The sequence below is a fragment of the Danio aesculapii genome, chromosome 16 (assembly GCF_903798145.1).
Source record: "Danio aesculapii chromosome 16, fDanAes4.1, whole genome shotgun sequence".
Classification (NCBI taxonomy): Eukaryota; Metazoa; Chordata; class Actinopteri; order Cypriniformes; family Danionidae; genus Danio; species Danio aesculapii.
In genome coordinates this window covers 2,944,703-2,966,200 of record NC_079450.1, presented here as the reverse complement: position 1 = coordinate 2,966,200, position 21,498 = coordinate 2,944,703, and the positions used below count along the sequence as shown (strand labels likewise).

Here is a 21,498-nt window from a genome sequence, read left to right as displayed (position 1 = left end):
CAGCAAGAAGGTCGCTGGTTTGAGTCCCGGCTGGGTCAGTTGGCATTTCTGTGTGGATGTTCTCCCTGTGTTGGCGTGGGTTTCCTCCAGGTGACACATGCGTTATGGGGGAATTGATTAAATAAATTGGCTGTAGTGTGTGTGTGTGTGTGTGTGTGAGTGAATGAGTGTGTATGGGTGTTTCCCAGTACTGGGTTGCAGTTGCATCCACTGCGTAAAACATATGCTGGAATAGTTGGCGGTTCATTGTGCTGTGGTGACCCCTGATAAATAAAGGGACTAAGCCAAAGAAAAAATGAATGAATGGTTAATATTACTTAACCTTTATTCATTTTTTTTATTTCTTTTTTTGCTGTGATTGTAGATTTTTTTTTTATTCTTATATTATTATATATATATATATATATATATATTTTTTTTTTTTTGTTATTTAGTTTTTAGTCAAAATTAAGTATTTTCAGGTTACAAAAAAAGTTAAAATGAAGTGAGTTTTCCTTAAAACAAGCAAAAAACCAAGACTTTTTACCTAAAAAAACAAGATGGAAGTTTTTACTTGTCTTCTAGATTTAAGAATTTTTGAACATTTGACAAAAAGAGTCTTATTTTCATTAAAGTTAAAACGAAGTGAGTGTTTTCTTGAAAAAATAACAACAAAATTTTGACCTTTGTTTGTTTGTTTGTTTGTTTGTTTAGCCCCTAAAAACAAGACGACAATCTTTACTTGTCTTCTAGATTAAAGAATGTTTGGACATTTAAAGTAAAAACAACAAAAATGCAAACATTTTTTGCAGTTTGAGCCTAAATTAATTCATATTTATTTATTCATAAAATTACTATGTTTTCTATTTATCCTCCTTAACTTGTTTTCATTAAAGTAAAATAAATAAATAAATATACAAATAAATGAGTAAATAAATCCATAAATTCCTGCATAAATACAACAATTAATAAATGAATATGCAAATAAATGTATGTAAAAGTCCACAAATTGCTGCATAAATAAATATATCAATAATTAATAGTGCGGGCAGGTAAATAATTCAATAAATCACTCGAATGTTGGACTGGTTTTCTAGATTTAAGGTTTTTTTTAACATTTTGGCTAAAAACACGACAAAAACTCTAAAAAGTTCAAATGAATTGACATTTTTTCCCTTAAAACAAGTTTTTTTTTTTCATTTTTGCTTCTGAAATCGACAACTTTTACTTGTCTTCTAGATTTAAGAATATTTCGACCAAAAAACAAGACAAAAACTCTTTATCTGCAGAGTCTACATTTATTGCCTCCGTCTCTAGTTCTCCTCCTCCTCTTGTCTTGGTTTTTTTCATTAAAAATGTTTAAATGAAGTGTTTTTCCTTAAAACAAGCTACATTTTGACATTTTGACTTTTCTTACCCCTGAAAAAAGACATCAATTTTTACTTGTCAATTTCGACTAAAAACAAGACTACAATGTGAATCTACACACAAGTTCACAAATCTTTCCTTAAAACAAGCAACATTGTTCTTTTACCCCTGAAAACAAGACAATTTTTCCTTCAAGATTTAAGAATGTGTGATTTAAGGAGCTTCATCAGGCTGATCTGCTGCTTCATGCATATTCATGCAGTGTTTTATTCTGCTAAACAAGTAGGATTTGGGGTCAGTCGGCAGAAGATGCCTCATTCTCTATTTCTCTCTCTCTTTTGTCGTATTTTCATTTTAAAAAGTTTAAATAAAGTGAGTTTTTCCTTAAAACAAGCAATTTTTACTTTCTTTTTTACTTATGAAAACAATACTATTGTACTTGTCTTATAGATATAAGAATGTTTGCACATTTTAACTAAAGACAAGGCAAAAACTCTCATTTCTGTCTGAATTTACATTTATTGCACTGTCTTGTTTTTTTTAAATAAAAAGGTTCAAATGAAGTGAGTTTTTTCCTAAAACAAGAAAAGTTTTGATATTTTGACTTGTTTACCCCAGAAAAGGAAGACAACAAATTGTACTTGTCTATTTAGGCTAAAAACAGCAAAAGTGTGAATCTACACACAAGTTTGAAGTTAAAATGAAGTGAATATTTCTTTAAAACAAGCAGTTTTATTTAATTTTTTAAATATATTTTTAACTTCTGATAACAAGAATTGTCTTTAAGTTTTAAGAATGTTTGGACATTTTGACTAAACCAAGAGAAAAACTCTCGTTTATTTGCATCTACATTGCCTCCGTCTCTATTTCTCCTCCTGCTCTTGTCTTGATTTCATTAAAAAGGTTCAAATGAAGTGAGTTTTGCCTTAAAACAAGCTACATTTTGATATTTTGACTTTTGTTACCCCTTAAAGAAGACTAGTCTATTTCGACTAAAAACAAGACAAAATCTTTTTTTAAGAGTGAATCTACACACAAGTCTAAAAAGTTTAACTGAAGTGAATCTTTCCTTAAAACAAGCAACATTTTTCTTTTACCCCTGAAAACAAGACAACAATTGTTTTTAAATTTTAAAAAAATGTATAGCCTCATTCTTCATTCCTCCTCCTCTTCAATGATGACCAATGATTTTTAACTATCCTGTAGGAGCTTCATCGGGTTGATCTGCTGTTTCTGAAAGCCTGTTCTGTCATGCATATTCATGCAGTGTTTTATTCTGCTGTATTTTTGGGGTCAGTCGATGGAAGATGTGTCATTCTCAAGTTTAAATGAAGTGAGTATTTCCTTAAAACAAGCTATATACTTTTTTTAACTTCTGAAAACAAGACAATTTTTACTTGTCTTTTATGTCTAAGAATGTCTGTATATTTCGACTAAAAGCAAGACAAAAACTCCATTACTTGCAGTCTGAATCTACATTTATTGCTTCCGTTTCTATTTCTCCTCGTCCTCTTGTTTTGTTTTTGTTTTTTATCAAAAATGGTTTAAATGAAGTGAGTTTTTCCTTAAAACAAGCAAAATTTTGACATTTTATCCTTTAAAAAAGACCGTGTTTACTATCTATTTAGGCTAAAAACAAGACAAACCCTCTTTTTTTGCAGTGTGAATCTGCACAGAAGTTTAAAGTTAAAATAAAGTGAATTTTTCCTTAAAACAAGCAATTTTATTAGTTTTAAAATATTTTTTAACTTCTGAAAACAAGACTATTTTAATTGTCTTTAAGTTTTAAAAATGTTTGGACATTTTGACTAAAAGCAAGACATTTTTTGTAGTGTGAGCCTAGATTTATTGCCTCGTTCTCTATTTCTCCTCTTCTTCTTGTCTTGTTTTCATTTTAAAAGGTTAAAATGAAGTGAGTTTTTCCTTAAGACAAGCGAAATGTGTCTTTTTTACCCTTGAAAACAAGTCAACAATTGTTCTTGTCTTCTAGATTTAAGAATGTTTGGACATTTCGACTAAAAACTCAGTTTTTTGCAGTGTGAGTAAATTTATAGCCTCTTTCTCCATTCCTCCTCCTCTTCAGTGATGACCAATGATTTTAATCGTCCTGTAGGAGCTTCATCGGGTTGATCTGCTGTTTCTGAAAGCCTGTTCTTTCATGCATATTCATGTAGTGTTTTTTTTTCTGCTGTGTGTTTTTGGGGTCAGTCGGCGGAAGATGGCGGTCTGGATGCTGCTGGCAGGCGGAGAGGAGCTGCTCTTCCCCGGGCGGAGGAGCCTGTAGAGCCGCCACATTTAGCCCGGATCACCGCTAACCACCCCGGACCGCGCTTTCTGCTCGGGTATGGACTCTTGCACGGTTTTACCAGGGTACAAACACCTCGGAGACTTTGCGGGGAGTTTCATGTTTTTATTCGGCTAGCAGCTAGCGGCTTTCTGCAACACTTCAACGCCCCGAAAACTGCACAATAATGTCGGATACGAAGGTAAAAGTGGCCGTTCGGGTTCGACCGATGAACCGCAGAGGTAAGAAAGATTAACATTAGCTATTAAAACACAATATATTTACAAAATATAAAAGTTTATTAGCTAGAATAAGTTGCTACACTGTTATAAAAAATGCTGGGCTCCACACAAATCCTCTATGTTGTCCCAACGCAAACCGATTAACTTAATTTAATAGTTCTTACACATTTAAGTGGATTAAACATGAAATAATTAAGTTGTCCCACAAAAAAAAATCTCAAGAATTGCGGTTTTAAGTAAATAGGTTGTGTAATAATTTGAGTAAGGATCAGATATTGTAATGCATTCCTATTAACTGCTGTTTTATAACATCTTTAAGCATTTAAGCAACTTTTAGGCAAGTTTTAACAACTTTTATTGTTTGTTTTGGCTTTGCAGAGATTGAGCTCAACACTAAATGTGTGGTTGAGATGGAGGAAAATCAGACTGTTCTGCACCCACCGCCCTCCAATGCAAAAGGAGAAAACAGGTACAGTTTCTCCCAGACCATCATTTTAAGTCTCCTATCAACCTGACTTGAGTTTCTGCTTGATTTATATGTGAGAACAGTCTGTTTTGAGCGCTCCACAAATGTCATGTGTTTTTGCATGGTGTTCAGATGCATGCACACTTTGAGATGTTTTGGGGTCTTGTGCTTTTGTGCTGGGTTGTCAGAAGTGCATATGCAGGGCCTGTATTTTGGGCGTGCTCGTGCGCTGGGGAACTTATTCTGCTGCTGCTGTGAAATTCCTGGACAGGCCTCGTGTTTTCAGCAGTGCTGGAGCTCGAGATGCCGTACAGTCGAGTCTTCATGTTATGCATTGCTGGTGCATTTAGCAAGTCGTGCTCTCAAGCTATCATTGGCAGTAACTAGAGAAGGGGTTACCATAATACGCCTACTTCTAGATGGGTCAAAGAGGTTTTGCATGCAATAACAGTGTAATATACTGGGTTTGTTAATTGTTTTGGTGCTTTAATATGGGTCTTGTTTAGTTTAAGAGGAGATAAATGACTGTCACGCTTGATTTAATTAAGCTACTATGCAAAAAAATTACTTGCTTAGATTTTTTTTGTCTTGTTTCTAAATATTCTTAAATCAAGAAGCATTTTGTACAATAGCAAAAAAAAAATTGTCTTGTTTTCTTAAATAAGTCAAAATTACGTGAGTTTTTCTTCAAAACAAGACAAATAATCTGCCAATGGGCTATTTCAAAGTGAAAAAAAATTATTTTAGGACAAACTCAAAGTAAGAAAAGCATTTTTTGCAGTAATAAAGAGTTATTATTCGGTATAATATTACAGTAGTTTATATAACAGAAATCTTGTGATGCATATTTGGTGCAGGAATCATTTGATCATTGAGACATTTTGGTTTATATCAGTGGTGTAGTCCTAAAAAATAGGTGGTGTACTATTACCCACCCAATCCAAATTTTAAAAGTAGGCAAAGAAACGACGAAAGTCAATTTATCTTTGATTCATTTGATTTATATATATATATATATATATATATATATATATATATATATATATATATATATATATACATATATATATACAAACACACACACACACACACACACACACACACTGAACAGCTGTGGTTTGCTGACTAACTAAAAAACGAGTTCAGGAGCGGGATTCTGCCACCGTTTTTATATCATATTTAAAGGGGACTGAGGCGATCATTTAGTAGTGTACAGGTAATCACAAAAGTGTTAGGCGGGCTGAATGGAAATATAGGAGGGCTAAAGCGACGCACATGCTGTTTAATAATTTTACTTGAATGTTTCAGCGAGACTTCATTCAGCTGATTTGTTGTGATCTTCGAAAAATTCAAATACTCAATACACAAAAATTTGGGAAGTTTAATCACCAAAACAAGTAAGTATACCGAGAGTATGATCCTCAGAAGTGGTAATACCCAAACAGCTCGTGGAAAAAAGTAGGCATACTGAGTATACGTGCGTATAGCAAGGACTACACCACTGGTTTATATTTTTCTTTGTGGCCACTCTGAGGTATTGCATTTTACTGTTTTGTTGGACAAAAAGAGATAAATCCGCTTGTTACGTCGTGACGTATCGGTGACGTATGGATCACTGTTTCCAGCTCCAAGCCACTACTCATATGAATTGAGAAAATGTTTGTGTATGACCAATTTTTAGTCATATCACGCATTAAAGTAAATTCTTTATAAAATCATTACGTACACAACAGTCTCTGGACTTGCTGCATCACAAATACCAAAATTGTAACAATTTATAACAACTGAATGACCCTCTGGCCATCAGATATAGGCATGGATATATATATATTGCGATCGTGATTTTCAAAAGCAATACAGCGCTTTGTAAACGTTTATTATTACCCTATTGTTGAGTCTCCTCATACAGTTTGATAGAGCGCTTGGACCCAGAAGCTGCTTCGCATGACGTCACACTTAACAAGCGGATAAACGAATACAGCTCCAAGAGCGTACTAAAAAATAATTTTAAATCCTTTGTTACTTCCTTGACACCCTATACTAGTGTTGTAACATAAAATGGGGGCTCGTCCGGGATTTGAACCCGGCACTTCTGGCATTAAAAGACTCTATTTATGAGTTACAGTTTGACACCAAATTACTCTAATTAAGTGGTTAATTCACCCAAAACTAAAATAAATCTGGCTTCATTACATTTACTCACCCTGCTCTTTTTCTTTCTTTTGTTCATTAATTTTCTTTCGGCTTAGTCCGCTGGTTTGCTTCCATAGTAATAAAAAAGTGTATAGCAAGTAGTGATGTTGGTTCCACAATAATTATCATCAAGTGTTCATGAGATGGATTGCCTGAGGGAAGAAACTGTTTCTGTGTCGGGCTGTTCTGGTGCGCAGTGCTCTGTAGCGTCGACCAGAAGATAACAGTTCTAAGAGGCAGTGTGCTGCACTTCTTAAAGTGACAGCGCGCAATATTCCTGTTGCCGCCTGTTTTTATTATGAATCAAACAACAAAAGGAGAAAATCCCTCACTGCTCTTGACTGAAGGACTGCTGTAGCTATAATAAAGTTTATTTTCTCACAGTAAATATGCTTAAAGCACAGTTTGTTTCATATTTTTATTCTCTTGTATTTATTTCCCTTATTTACAGGGAGGAAAATAACTGTGTATATACAGTTAAAGTCAGAATTATTAGCCCTCCTGGATTATTAGCGACCCTTTTCCCCCAATTTATGTTTAATGGAAAGATTTATTTTTTAACCCATTTTTAAACATAATAGTTTAATAACTGATTTCTAATAACTGACTTCTTTTATCTTTGCTATGATGACAGTAGATTATATTTTACTAGATATTTTTCACGATACTAGTAATCAGCTTTCAATTCAATTCAATTCACCTTTATTTGTATATCGCTTATACAATGTAGATTGTGTCAAAGCAGCTTCACATAAAAGGTCACAGTAAATAGGAACAGTGTAGTTCAGTTTGTAGTGTTTAAGTTCAGTTCAGTTTAGCTCAGTTCAGTGTGGTTTAATAATCACTACTGAGAGTCCAAACACTGAAGAGCAAATCCAACGATGCGCAGCTCTACAGATCCTGAACCATGCAAGCCAGTGGCGACAGCGGAGAGGGAAAAAAAACTTCACTAAAGGCGGAAGTGAAGAAAAAAAACCTTGAGAGAAACCAGACTCAGTTGGGCATGACCATTTTAATTTCTCCGCTGGCCAAACGTCTTGTGCAGAGCTGCAGTCTCAGTGGCGGAGGCTGGAAGCTGGCCTCAGCGAAGACTCGTCTGTCTCTGGAGCGTCACAGGAAACAGTCTCATGTTCTCCACTCTTCCATGACCATCGCAGTAGTTGCTCAGGATTCGGCCAGGTCCAGGATATGGAAACCTTGGGATCATCTCGTCGTTGGTCTTGGATCTAATCAGTGACTCTGCATAGTCTAAGGGCCTCGGGAAGAGTATCCCGAGGTGGAAATGGAGAATAAAGAAAATAATTAGCGTAGCTGATGTTCACAGTGTATATCAGCAAGATGCAGAACCTGTGTGGAAGCCCCCTAAGTGGTGCACTGAGTGTATGCTTTACTGAACAGATAGGTCTTTAATCTAGTTTTGAATTGGGAGAGTGTGTCTGAGCCTCGGACGTTATCAGGAAGGCTATTCCAGAGTTTAGGAGCTATAAATGAGAAGGCTCGACCTCCTTTACTCGACTTTGCTATTCTAGGTACTACCAGAAGCCCTAAGTTTTGAGACCTTAAAGAGCGAGTTGGATTGTAGCGAGACAGAAGATTGGTTAGATAAGCAGGAGCTAGATTATTTAGAGCTTTATATGTAAGAAGCAATATTTTAAATTCAATACGAAACTTAACAGGCAGCCAGTGTAAGGAGGATAAAATTGGGGTGATGTGATCAAATTTTCTAGACCTGGTAAGAACTCTGGCAGCTGCATTTTGTACTAATTGAAGTTTGTTAATAGAGGATGCTGGGCAGCCAGCAAACAGTGCATTACAGTAGTCCAGCCTAGAAGTCATAAAAGCATGGACTAGTTTTTCTGCATCTGAGATGGATAGCATACTTCGTAACTTAGCTATATTTCTCAGATGAAAGAAAGCAGTTTTTGTGACATGGGATATATGATTTTTAAAAGTTAAATTGCTGTCTAATATGACACCCAGATCTTTTATAGTAGAGCTAATGCTAACTTTGTATCCCTCTAATTGTAGGTCGAGTTGTGAGATCTGCTGTGTACAGGATTTAGGCCCAATAAGTAATAATTCTGTTTTGTCTGAGTTTAAGAGAAGATAATTGTTGGTCATCCAGTCTTTAACATCTTTAATACACTCAGTTAGCTTGGACAGATTAGACGTCTCGTCAGGTTTAGTTGAAATATATAATTGAGTATCATCTGCATAGCAGTGAAAGCTGATCCCATGTCTTCTAATAATGTCTCCCAGGGGTAGCATGTATATTGTAAACAGTAAAGGGCCTAAAACTGATCCTTGAGGCACCCCGTATTTTACTGGGCTGACTTGTGAAGGCTGTCCATTAATATTAACAAACTGGTAACGGTCAGATAAGTATGACTTAAACCATTGTAGGGCATGTCCCTGGACACCTGTAGACTTTAAGCGATTAATAAGGATACCATGGTCAATGGTGTCAAATGCCGCACTAAGATCGAGTAGAACTAATAGCGAGATGCACCCTTGGTCAGCAGCTAAGAGTAAATCGTTGGTTATTTTCACTAATGCAGTTTCTGTACTGTGATGAGCTCTGAAACCTGACTGAAACACTTCAAAAATATTGTTGGTCTGCAGAAAGGAGCATAATTGAGCAGAAACAACTTTTTCTAGTATTTTAGATATAAATGGAAGATTTGAAATAGGCCTATAATTAGCTAAGTTGCTGGGTTCTAGTTGTGGTTTCTTAATAATAGGTTTAATAACAGCTAACTTGTAAGGATTTGGAACGTGGCCTAAAGATAAAGAAGAGTTGATAATGTTAAGAAGAGGTTCTCCTATAACAGGTAGCAATTCTTTCAGTAACTTTGTTGGAATTGGGTCCAATATACACGTAGCTGATTTAGAGCTATTTATAATTTTGTCTAGCTCTTCCTGTTCTATGATTTTAAAGCACTGTAGGTTATTTAGATTCAGAGGCGTGTTTACTGGATCTGAAGTATAAGGCGGTGCAGAAAGTTTAATATCTCCTATTTTCTGTCTAAAGCCTTCTATTTTATCACTGAAAAAATTCATGAAGTCATCACTACTAATTTGCGGTGGAACGTTTTGTTCCAAAGATGACCGATTATTTGTTAATTTAGCGATGGTGTTAAATAAGAATCTAGGATTGTTATGATTATTTTCTATCAGTTTGCGGAGGTGCTCAGCCCTGGCAGATTTTAAAGCCCTCCTATAGCTGGACATACTGTCTTTGTATGCAATTCTAAAAACTTCTAAATTAGTTTTTTTCCATTTACGTTCCAGGGCACGGGCTGCTGTTTTGAGAGCGCGGGTATGACTATTATACCACGGTGTAGTTTTATTCTCTCTAGCCTTTTTTAGTTTGATGGGTGCCACAGTATTTAAAGTGCTAGTAAAGATGGCATCCATACTGCTGGTTACTACATCAAGGTCATTTGCGTTTGCGGGTGCATTTCGAAGTAGAGAAAGATCAGGTAAGTTATTTATAAATTCCTCTTTAGTGGATGGAACAATAGTTCTACTAGGGCGATATATCGGAGCGGATCTGCTAATTTCAGGTAAACACAGCTTATATAGTAAGAGGTAGTGGTCTGTAATATCATCACTTTGTGGTATAATGTCTACATCAATGACCTCAATTCCATAAGACAGAATTAGATCTAGTGTATGCTTTAGGCGATGGGTTGGACCAATAGCATTTTGCTTTATTCCTAGTGAGACCAGCAAGTCCGTAAACGCGAGCCCTAATGTGTCGTTAGCGTCATCTATGTGGATGTTAAAGTCTCCTACAATTAGTATTTTATCAGTTTTAACTAGTAAGTCAGAGATAAAATCAGAAAACTCTTTTAGAAAATTGACATAGGGTCCTGGGGGTCTATATATGGTGATTAGAGCGAGAGATAACATAGGTTTTTGCATAGTGTTTGGAAGGACAACATTAAGCGCTAGTACTTCAAAGGAGCTAAACATAAGTCCGTTTCTCTGATTAACATTAAGAATATCACTAAAGATTGACGCGACTCCACCACCACGACCAGTTTGACAAGCCTCATGCTTATATAAGAATCCTGGAGGAGTTGCCTCATTTAAACTAATATAGTCATTTTGTTTCAGCCAGGTTTCAGTGAGACAGAGTGCATTAAGATTGTTATCTGTTATTATTTCATTTATGATAAGTGCTTTAGGTGCTAGTGACCTGATGTTTAGGAGACCAAGCTTCATGAAATTTGTATTTTCACTTTTTAGTGTTTTTTCTGGTTTAATTCTTAATAGATTATTTCTGGAGCACACAGTACGTTTGTTTCTTGATCTAATAATACGAGGAACAGACACAGTCTCTATGGGGTTAGCTAGGTATGCATTACTGTTATTTATGTGGGACGAATTGGAGTCTGTGTGGCTAAATTGTGAATTTTGTGAATTTGTACTTACTAGTCAGATAGAGCGAAGTATTCTGGTGATGTTGTCCGACAGGAGTTCAGCTCCAGCTCGACTGGGGTGCAGCCCATCAGCGCGGAAAAGCCTAGGACGCTCCCAGAAAAGATTCCAGTTATTGGCAAAGAGCAATTTCTGTTCTTCACACCATGTTAATAGCTTAAAGTGACATTCAAAGGCTTAATTATGGTAATTAGGCAAGTTATTGTATAACCGTAGTTTCTTCTGCAGACAATCAAAAATATATTGCTTAAGGGGGCTAATAATAATGAGCTATTAAGATAGGTTTCAAAATATTAAAAACTGCTTTTATTCTAGCCCAAATAAAACAAATAAGACTTTCTCCAGAAGAAAAAATATTAGAGGAAATACTGTAAAAAAATTCCTCTGTTAAACATAATTTGGGAAATATACATATATATATATATATATATATATATATATATATATATATATATATATATATATATATATATATATATATATATATATGTATAAATCACAGGAGGGCGAATAATTTTGACTTCAACTGATAATCGTTTTGAATAATCGTGATTAAAATTATGACCAAAATAATCGTGATTATGATTTTTCCCATAATCGAGCAGCCCTATAAATCTACATTTGTTGACAGACAGTTTGGGCTACTTATCAGAATTATGGGAATTATCGGCCTGACAATACTGTGGATCAACATTTTTTAGTTTAATGCCTCACCCAGAATATAAAAACACATATAAATACATTGGAATGTGAAGAGACTTTCAACCAGCACAACAACACATGTTTCTGAAGACCATCACCTACTGCACCTTTCATTTTTATATTTATCGTTTGAAATTGGATTAAATCTTTCAGAATTTGGGCTAAAACTTATTGGACAATACAAGAAATCGACTACACCTTATTGTGAGTGAGTATAGATTTTTAGTTATATTTTTAGATTTTTCTGAAGCAGCAAAATGTATAATTTAAATACAGCAACAGCACCGGCTTTTATTTGTGAAGTCTATTAAATATGTTATATGTTATATGTATATTATATTCATGAAAAGTTAATGTTGTTAAAAGAAATATGAAATAATAAAAATCACTTTTGATTATGCCTTTATTAAGGTATGCTTCTTAAAGAGTCAGCAGTTTGAATGTTTATTAATGTAGACTAGGGATCACCAAACTTGTTCCTGGAGGTCCGGTGTCCTGCAGATTTTAGCTCCAACCCTAATCAAACACACCTGGACAAGCTAATCAAGGTCTTACTAGGTACAGTATACTTGAAACACTCAGGCAGGTGTGTTAAGGCAAGTTGGAGCTAAACCCTGCAGAGCACCGGACCTCCAGGAACGAGATTGGTGACCCCTGATGTAGACTAATGTATTGGATAGAAAAAAGTAGCTTGTACTGTATGCACTTGACCAATTTTAGTATCTCTATTGCCAAAAAAATATCAGTGCATTCCTATTTTTCCTGAACATATATCAGTTTTTCTAAATTATGAAATATATAACTTATATTTCAATATATCTGAAACCCTAAAACCTGAGGCTAAGCTTGTATTTACTCTGCTTTCTTTATATAAAAGGATTATTGTTTTAATGTAATGCTTGCAGACACCAAAATGGGATGCTTGACCTTTGACACATATATGACTTGGCTCTATAAATAGCAGAGGTTAGGAAGTTTGGATTGTACAGTGGCTGATGTTGATATTTAAGGAACAAAAGCTTGAGTTTTGAGCGGTTGGTGAAGTCTAGAGCTGACAGAAGTGAAAGCAGCACTTGTGTTTATTGGCAGATCAGTCGTAGCAATCGGCTAATGCAGTTTAGCCCTGCTTATCATTATGGTCTGTAACTAATTAAAGTGACTTCAGGGAAAATCTTAATTTGATTAGTGACAGCGGAAAAATAATTTAGCAGGATTCTAGTTTTGCTTTAGCATGAGTAAATATAGAGAGCGGCAGTAGAGTAAAAACTCCATTCATTTTCTCTATAGGGGAATAGATTTTTAATGCTATGGGCTCTATTTGAACGATCTAAGCGTAAAGTCTAAAGCTCATGGTTCAAAAGCATTAAGGGTGCGTCCAAATCCACTTTTGCTACTTTAAGGATGGATAAATACGCTCTGCACTCCTGCGCTTGGTCTAACAGGGTTGTGCTTATTCTCTTCGCGCAAACTGAATGCTTCACTAGAGAGAAAACAGTTAAACAGAGAATCTGCAGCGAGAGGATAAAGAACTAGCCTCCTCCATTCGGCCTCTTTACTTTCTCTTTACTTTACTTTTACTCTTTACTCCTTTACTTTGGTGGAGTGAGGAAACGGTGGAAACTCACTCCACTGAACACAAACATTAGTCTGCATAATTAATTTCCTTTGTTAAGCACAAAGATTTGTGTCAAAACTATTTATAAATTCAGCTCTAATTTCCAGCAAATTAATAAATGAACAATAATAACGAAGTGTGGTCAAAACACTGAGTTATATCCAAACACGCCCTGTTCTTATGCCCCATATGGTGATTCCAAAACCTAGAACCTGAACTAGGTATTGCACTCCTGGATCAAAACAAATGCATGCGCAGGTTGCCAGATTGAGGACAGGAGCGAGTGATTTAAACCATGATCTAAATAAAAGCAACAGCACCCGATAGAAGGAATATTCTCCATATTTAAAGGAGTTTTGTCCTTACCAACACCTCGAATTGATATATTAGAAAGGGCTTCTGTTTCTCACAGATGAACAACAGAAAACTTGATGACATGATCACCTCAGGTACAGCTCATGTGCTTCATTCAGTGTTAAATGCTAATAATGTGAGTTTGAAGCCATTTTAGCACATTTATTGCCATACACTGAAAGCAGCAGCAGATAATTCACCTCAGATCTGGAAAATAAACCATTTAAAATTGAGCTTTAGAACTAAACACACATGAGTAATTCAGCATCTACATTTAATAATGTTACAGAGGTTTAATATGTATTCATTAGATTATAAACCTTACCATTTCATGAGTGAGTGCATATTCTGTGCTTCTGAATGGCTGTATTTACATTTCTGTCGTGTTTCGTCTGGTGCAAACAGCCAAATTGCTCATCACAGCGTATCTCATCATGAAGCGTGTTGTTAGGACACGCGGTTACAATGTAACCTGCTCACCTAATGTTTACGCTCATTTAATTTGCTAAATAATAACCTCATGTGGAACTCTGAATCTGCTACTGTCCACCAGAGGTTGCATTTCGGTCACGGACGCTTTGAGAGCCTTTCTGAATGAATGAATGAAATACGCTGTTTTCCAGCAAGGCAACCCGGGGTGCTGAAATATAATTGGCTAAACTGGCATTGGGCAGGGGAAGATTACCAAAACTAAGACAGCATTCCAGCACGGAAAACACATTTTCAAATCAGAATATCTGACTTCAGCATTGTTTTTCAGATAAACAAAAATGTTAACTTAGCATGTTTCTTAAATATCTGCAAACATATTATGTTATATTTATCATTTAGAAGAGTCAAAACCTTGCATACAGCACATTTAACACACCTCTTTTCTAGACCGTAACACCCATGAGTCCACAAAAAGGTGCAAATGGATTTGCTATTTAAACAATGTGGTGCAAAACGTGAAAACTATTGTTGCGCCGGTCTGAAAATAGCAAAAAATCCTGCCATACGCGTCTTGTGCCTTATTGTGCCGGGTGTATGATAGGGCCCTAAATATTAAAGCTACACTTATTTTGTGTTTGTTAAACCATCTGTTTACATCAGTTCGACATGTTTGAAGGGGACCTATTCTACCCCTTTTTACAGGATGTAAAATGCGTCTCTGACGTCTCTAGAGTTTTTAGTGAAATTTCAGTTTAAATGGCACACAAATAATGTGTCATGGCATTTTGGTGACTGTCGCTTTAAATTCAAATGAGACTGCTCTTTTAAAAAAATCAAAACATGTTGGCATTTATTTTATTTCATCAAACTTTCTCCTTACATGTGTTTTACTTAATCAAAGCACTGAAAGCAATTCAGTCTTTATAGTAAACGGTTGCTTGTTGCCTTTTTTCAATGGCAGCCCTTCAGTGCATCACAAGCTGCTGAATCTCATGATCCTCTCAGTTTTCTTGCCTCAAGCTTAGAGAATCAGCTTAACAGTGTTGACAATATGTGAATTGTGTTGCATTTGTATATTTTTTCTGAATAGCCAAACACACATACAGTAGTATGAGTCAAAACAACACATTTTTCTTTTATGCCGAAAATCATTAGAGTATTGAGTAAAGATCACGTGCAAATTTCTTAATGCAGATGTACACAATTGAAGTCAGAATTACCAGAATTAACCGTGATATTTTTGTCCAAGGTTATCATACCGTCAGAATCTTCATTCAGTCATTTTCCTTCAGCTTAAGTCCCTTTATTTATCAGCAGAATGAACCGCCAACTATTCCAGCATATGTTTTACACAGCGGATGGCCTTCCAGCTGCAACCCAGTACTGGAAAACACCCATACACACATTCTCTCACACACACACACACTCATACACTGTGGCCAGTTCATCAATGCTCCTATAGCGCTTGTGTTTGGACTGTGGGTAAACCGGAGCACCCAAAGGAAACCCACGCCAACATGAGGAGAACATGCAAACTCCACACAGAAACACCAAATGACCCAGTCGGGACTCGAAACAGCGACCTTTTTGCTTTGAGGCCACAGTGCTAACCACTGAGACACCGTGCCGCCCTCATCAGAATCTTATACCGGCCCATGTCTAATCACAAAATATGCAAAACAATGTATGGATAGTTTCTGCAGTGCAGGTTGAAATCACTGCTATTTTTACCGTGTGTTTGTGTGGTTCAGGGTCAGATATCAGATGTTTTAATGCAGTCACTGGCGCTTCATCAGGCAGGTAGAAAAGTACAGGTAAGCAAGATCTCGTCTTACACTCATGAGCATGTGAAATGGAGAACAATATAAAAAAAGAAGTAGCTGGAAATAACAGCCAGAGGAAATGCTGAAGAGCATTACATTCAGTTTTACAGTCTGAGAGAGAGAGAAAGGTGTTAGTTAGTTAGTTAGGTAGTTAGTTAGTTAGTTAGTTAAAGATAGAGAGGAATATTAGTATATGATTCCATATAGAAAACGGATAATATACACTCACTGGCCACTTTATTAGGTATACCTTACTAGTACCGGGTTGGACCCCCTTTTGCCTTCAGATCTGCCTTAATCCTTCGTGGCAGAGATTTAACAAGCTACTGGAAATATTGCTCCATATTGACATGATAGCATCACACAGTTGCTGCAGATTTGTCGGCTGCACATCCATGATGCCAATCTCCCGTTCCGCCACATCCCAAAGGTGCTCTATTGGATTGAGCTCTGGTGACTGTGGAGGCCATTTGAGTACAGTGAACTCATTGTCATGTTCAAGAAACCAGTCTGAGATGATTCACGCTTTATGACATGGTGCGTTATCCTGCTGGAAGTAGCCATCAGAAGATGGAGACACTGTGGTCATAAAGGGATGGACATGGTCAGCAGCAATACTCAGGTAGACTGTGGCGTTGACACAATGCTCAATTGGTACTAATGGGCTCATAGTGTGACAAGAAAATATAAATAATGTACTTTTTTCTAATTTTGAGTTAAACTCTCATAATTCTCTCTTTTTTTCTCTAAATTCTGAGTTTAAAACTCACTTTTTCCCTCATAATTTTTAGTTTGCATCTAATTCTCTCCTTTTTCCTCTCCAGATTCTCAGAGTGCAATGTTCTTTCTTAATAAGTCTTGCAATTATGACCTTTTGTTTTAGTTTGACTCATTGTCCTGCATTTGCATATGCTTGGGTCAGGAAAAAGGAAATTGCAAGGTGTTTAGTCAACATTTTTAATAAGTCAGAGTTTCTGAGATGTGAAGTTGCAGTAGCTTGATTTATAATAATCTCTGCAGCTCTGGATGCATCATAAATTTCATGCATGTATTCTTCCATTGAAGTGCTGTAATAAAGCATCAGGAACGCTACAGTACACCTCCCAGACTGATTACATCATTTCAGAAAACCCCAGACTTTCCCCACGGCTCAGCGGCACCTGTTCACGACTGAAACATGTCACGGTTTATGGTTTATATGTCAGAAAAGCTTCAGGGCAGACTCATAGAAAGCAGATTAGACATTCAGTCAAGTGTTGGGTGGGTTAAATTGGATGTAAAACCGTCTAGTTTTTTCTGAATGCTTACAGGTGGAGGCACTTTCCCTGATCACATTATGTAAATAATAATTGACGATATTGAGTTGTTAGGAAATAATGCACACCTGGAGGTGCTGATTTAGTGATGATGTTAAGCGGATGTTTACTGTTATATGGAGCTGTAATGCGATCAAAACCTGCTGGAACTACTTTAGCTGTGTGTTTATCTGATAATAACTGCACACCTTAGAATGCCCATAAGCCAATCAGAGCAAGCATTCAATAGCCATCTGCAGTACTATAAGCAGTTCTTTATGATGATCAGATATGGAGAATTAATGTAAATAAAGCAGGATTGTTGGTCCTGTGATTTTTGTCCCTGCAGGATTAATAGTCTCATGTCTTCTTAAGCTCTCGTGGTATGTTTTGCGTTGAGCTCGTCGAGACGTGACTTGGGGGCATTTCTGGAGTCACGTTTCCGTTCTTTGAGCTTCTTGAAGTTGGAAATATGAATCTGTGAAAGTATTTGATGGTAATGCGAGAGAATGGTGTCGTGTTGGGTGTCGAAACTGGGAATATTTCTATTAGCGCAGATCTTTACGGTAAAAAATGACTGTTTTAAGTGAGGTTTTGTTGCTGAATTGTTTTGTGTGGCGATTGTTTTAACAATAGCTGTTTTCTTGTTGTATTTTAAGTGCCCCAAAAACATTCATGTTTTATAGAAAGTCTCCTCCTATTTTAACCACATTTACTAGTCTCCTATAGTCAAACCGTTGATCCATTTTTTAAGTTGATTTCTTCTGGTCGGGTTGTTTATTGCTTCATTCATTCATTTTCTTTTCGGCCTAGTGCTTTTATTAACCCGGGGTCGCCACCGCAGAATGAACCGCCAATTTATCCATGTTTTGCACAACAGATCATTTTTAGATTAGCATAATCAGTTGAATCGGATGGGACCATTAGCGTTTTGTTAAAAACATCTAAGTTTGGCACTAGGGCTGCATGATATTGAAAACCTCTAACTAGGGATGCACCAATCCCGATACATGGATAGGATATCGGTTCGATACCGCATATTTTTGCTGGATCGGGTATCAGGCAGCTGGTACCGATCCAAATCCGATCTTACGCGTGCGCTATATCCTGTGTAATTTATAAGCCAACAAAAGCCAGGAAGGTAGCCTATTAAAAGGCAGGAAGGTAGGCCTACTATATCCTAAATGTTCTGAAGCCATTTTATAGTTTAATGTGAAGCACAGATGAATATTCACATGGTTCAATTCATGTTCACTTCAACTCGTCCCTCCACTGCACCCGTCAATCATTCTCCATTCATTCATAGATCATAAATTGTCGTGTTCATGACAACATGAAAAATTCTCTCCAAGACGATGTGTTCCTGTTAATATGAGTAATCAGTGGAGAAATGCATTTAGTTTTGCATTAAATGGCTTCATTTTGACCTGCAACATGGAGATCATTGCTGTTTCCAAATCATGTTGCGCTGTGTCTGTTAGACCAGCAGTTCCCATTCACAACACTGGAGTAGAGAGGGTTATTACCTGCTCTTCACACACAAAGTAGGCCTACCTGAAACTTTAAATGAGAAAAGGCTCAATAGCACATTGGACAGATCCTCAACGCACTGATTTCTCCCCTTTGTGCTGCTGTTTCAGAAGTGTCCGTATAGCGGAGGGCTGCGCGCTGTCTCAGTGATGCAAGCGCTTCATTCAGGCACCGGCTGTGCAGACGTGACATGCGCCACTCCGTAAGATTATTCTCACAATGAGTTTCTGTTCTCTCATCCTTCCGACTGAGTTTATTCTTCTGAGGGGAATACTTTAAGTGCTGTGAATAGTTTGTAAAGCCTGGCTCATTATGATTTAATTAATAAAAGTGAAAGTGACGACCCGGCACACATGAAGTGTCATTAACAGAAAATGATTTAGCCTAATATAGGCTACTCTGAAACTGTGAATATATCACTCTCATACTAAATAACTAAAAAACAGAAAAGTCTGATTTGCCTGATGTATTATTAAAGACAGCGTGTTCCTCATAGAGATGTTATGATAGTTCATGTTTGATTTTAATATATATTTTTTATGTTTACTAGAACTTCATCAGTGTTGATCTGCTCTGACATTGTAGAAAGCACTACAGAAATAAAGATGGATTGAGTAGAGTTGAATCATCTGCTCTTCTTGTCCTGTAATGAAGGCTCGGTCGGCGCTGCTCAACCTCTGGAATGCTGCTTTTGTCTCAGTGTGTTTTCAGTGTATTGTGTGTGAATAATCAGCCTGTCCAGTCGCACACACACACATCAAAAACCACACGCCAGCCACATTCACAATGCTGGAGTCGCTCTGAAAAACATGATGACTGAACAACTGAACTGTTCATGTCCTTTGTGATCTTGAGCCACAAAACCAGTCTTGAAAAAGACCTATTATGCTTCTTTTTACAAGATGGAAAAGTCTCTAGAGCAGTGGTTCTCAAACTTTTAAGCCAGCGACCCCCAATGTAAGATCGTCAAGAACCCGCGACCCCCCACTACCAAAGCATATACAAACAATAAAAATAGCCTTATTTTAAGCTGTTCACAATATTTTAACTATATTTACTGTACATTACAGGGCTCGAAATTAACCTTTTTGCTTGGTAGTACTGGTGCTACTAACTTTAAAAGTGTAGATGCACCAGCCAAAATTTAGTGGCACCCAACAATTATTGCACAGTTGCTACAAGTTTTATAAACAGATTTATTGCATTTGAAATCAACACTAATAATAACTAACAAGCAAATAAATATATATGCATGCGTGAGGAAAATATATCTCAATGAAATCCCGTTATCACAAGAAAATACATTTTTATAACATAACTTGAGTGACCAAGAGATACACGGACGAACCGCTCACCTGCCCTGCACGCACTGCTTGACATGAATTCATTAATGAATCTGTTAATGATAACTGTACTGTGTTCTCACACCTGGTGTCTGATATCGCACAGATGCTTTTGACATATACCTTATTATTTGCATACGTCATTTTAAAAGCAATACTGGTCTTCTCATGAGCTGCAATATTAGTGTAATCTTAGTCAGTGCAAGCCCTTTTGCGATGGTGTACATGGTGTTAAATTGTACATATAGCTGCCACTTGTACGGCTGACAGCGTCTGGCGATTAAATGAAGGATTAAACAAAACCTATCTTGCTTAAAATGTGTAGATGTGGCAAACAGTTACCTGAAAACTCCATCCCACAGACTTTACAGTGAACTTTAGTTATTTTCATAGCAGACTTGAAGCCAATGGAAGTCTTTTATCCACTCTTCGAAAAGTGTTGTTGGTGGATTAACATTCACCACATGATCAGTAATCAGATGTGCCATTATTTGTAGCTTTAGGTGTTTCTAAGACAAAATCTGTCAGTCAGGGGCATCACTAGACCCAATTTACTGGGGCACGTGCTCCAGTAACAATCTCCAGTGCCCCAGTAAATGCTTTGAGATATGATTTACTTCATATGCAAGTGTATTTATTAAGAGTGGTAATTCCGGAATAAAGACGTTATTCTCTATGTGCAACCGAACCACTGGTGAAAGCAATGTGTTTAATCAAAAAGCAAGCTGACGCATCTCCGCGTCTGCGCAGAGAACCCGCGTGCCTTACGCACGCACTGCTCTTCTGGCGGTGCGAGGCCCGGTAATTATTATGCGCGCCAAAAAAGTAGGCTACTTGCTTGTCACGCGCCGCTCATGCGTTGTAAAACCGGCGTAACGGCCTTTTTTTGTTTAGCTAGTCACAAAACTAAAGATCTTACTAAGCATGCCTCCTGATTGATTTTTTTGTATGAAGCAAAAGGAGTGATGAGGAGATAAGGAGGGATGAGGAGTCAGGGAGGTAAAGACTTAATAAACCTAATTCTCTGCCATGTGTCAAGTCTAAGACAACAGATAGTTTTATAATAATATTATATTTATATAAATATATTTTTGTATTTTATTGAAATATATATTAATATATTATTATTTATTGTCTATAGAATTTCACTCAAATGAAATTAATATTTATGCAAAATATTTCTTAATTATAAGAAATCAATAATAATTAATATATATATATATATATATATATATATATATATATATATATATATATATATATATATTTTTTTTTTTTTTTAATATATATGGGGGGGTGCCCCAGTAGAGCTTTATGTCTAGCAATGCCCCTGCTGTCAGTGTTGTTTTCATTCTCATCTTCAGCGCTTTACATTTTCGCGGTTGTGTCTCCTGTCATCTGAAGACAGGAAGCATTGACTGAGTGA

At 36.5% G+C, this 21,498-nt stretch overlaps 1 protein-coding gene across 1 annotated transcript in view; it reads left to right on the top strand.

Annotated features, from left to right (window-relative positions):
* The first annotated feature begins 3,477 nt into the window (after positions 1-3,477).
* kif13a (kinesin family member 13A) overlaps positions 3,478-21,498 on the top strand; it is a 121,763-nt gene continuing 103,742 nt past the window's right edge. Inside the window, 2 exon segments of the mRNA XM_056476084.1 lie at positions 3,478-3,873; positions 4,252-4,342. Of these exon segments, the coding sequence (XP_056332059.1) occupies positions 3,819-3,873; positions 4,252-4,342 (146 nt within the window). The 5' untranslated portion in view covers positions 3,478-3,818.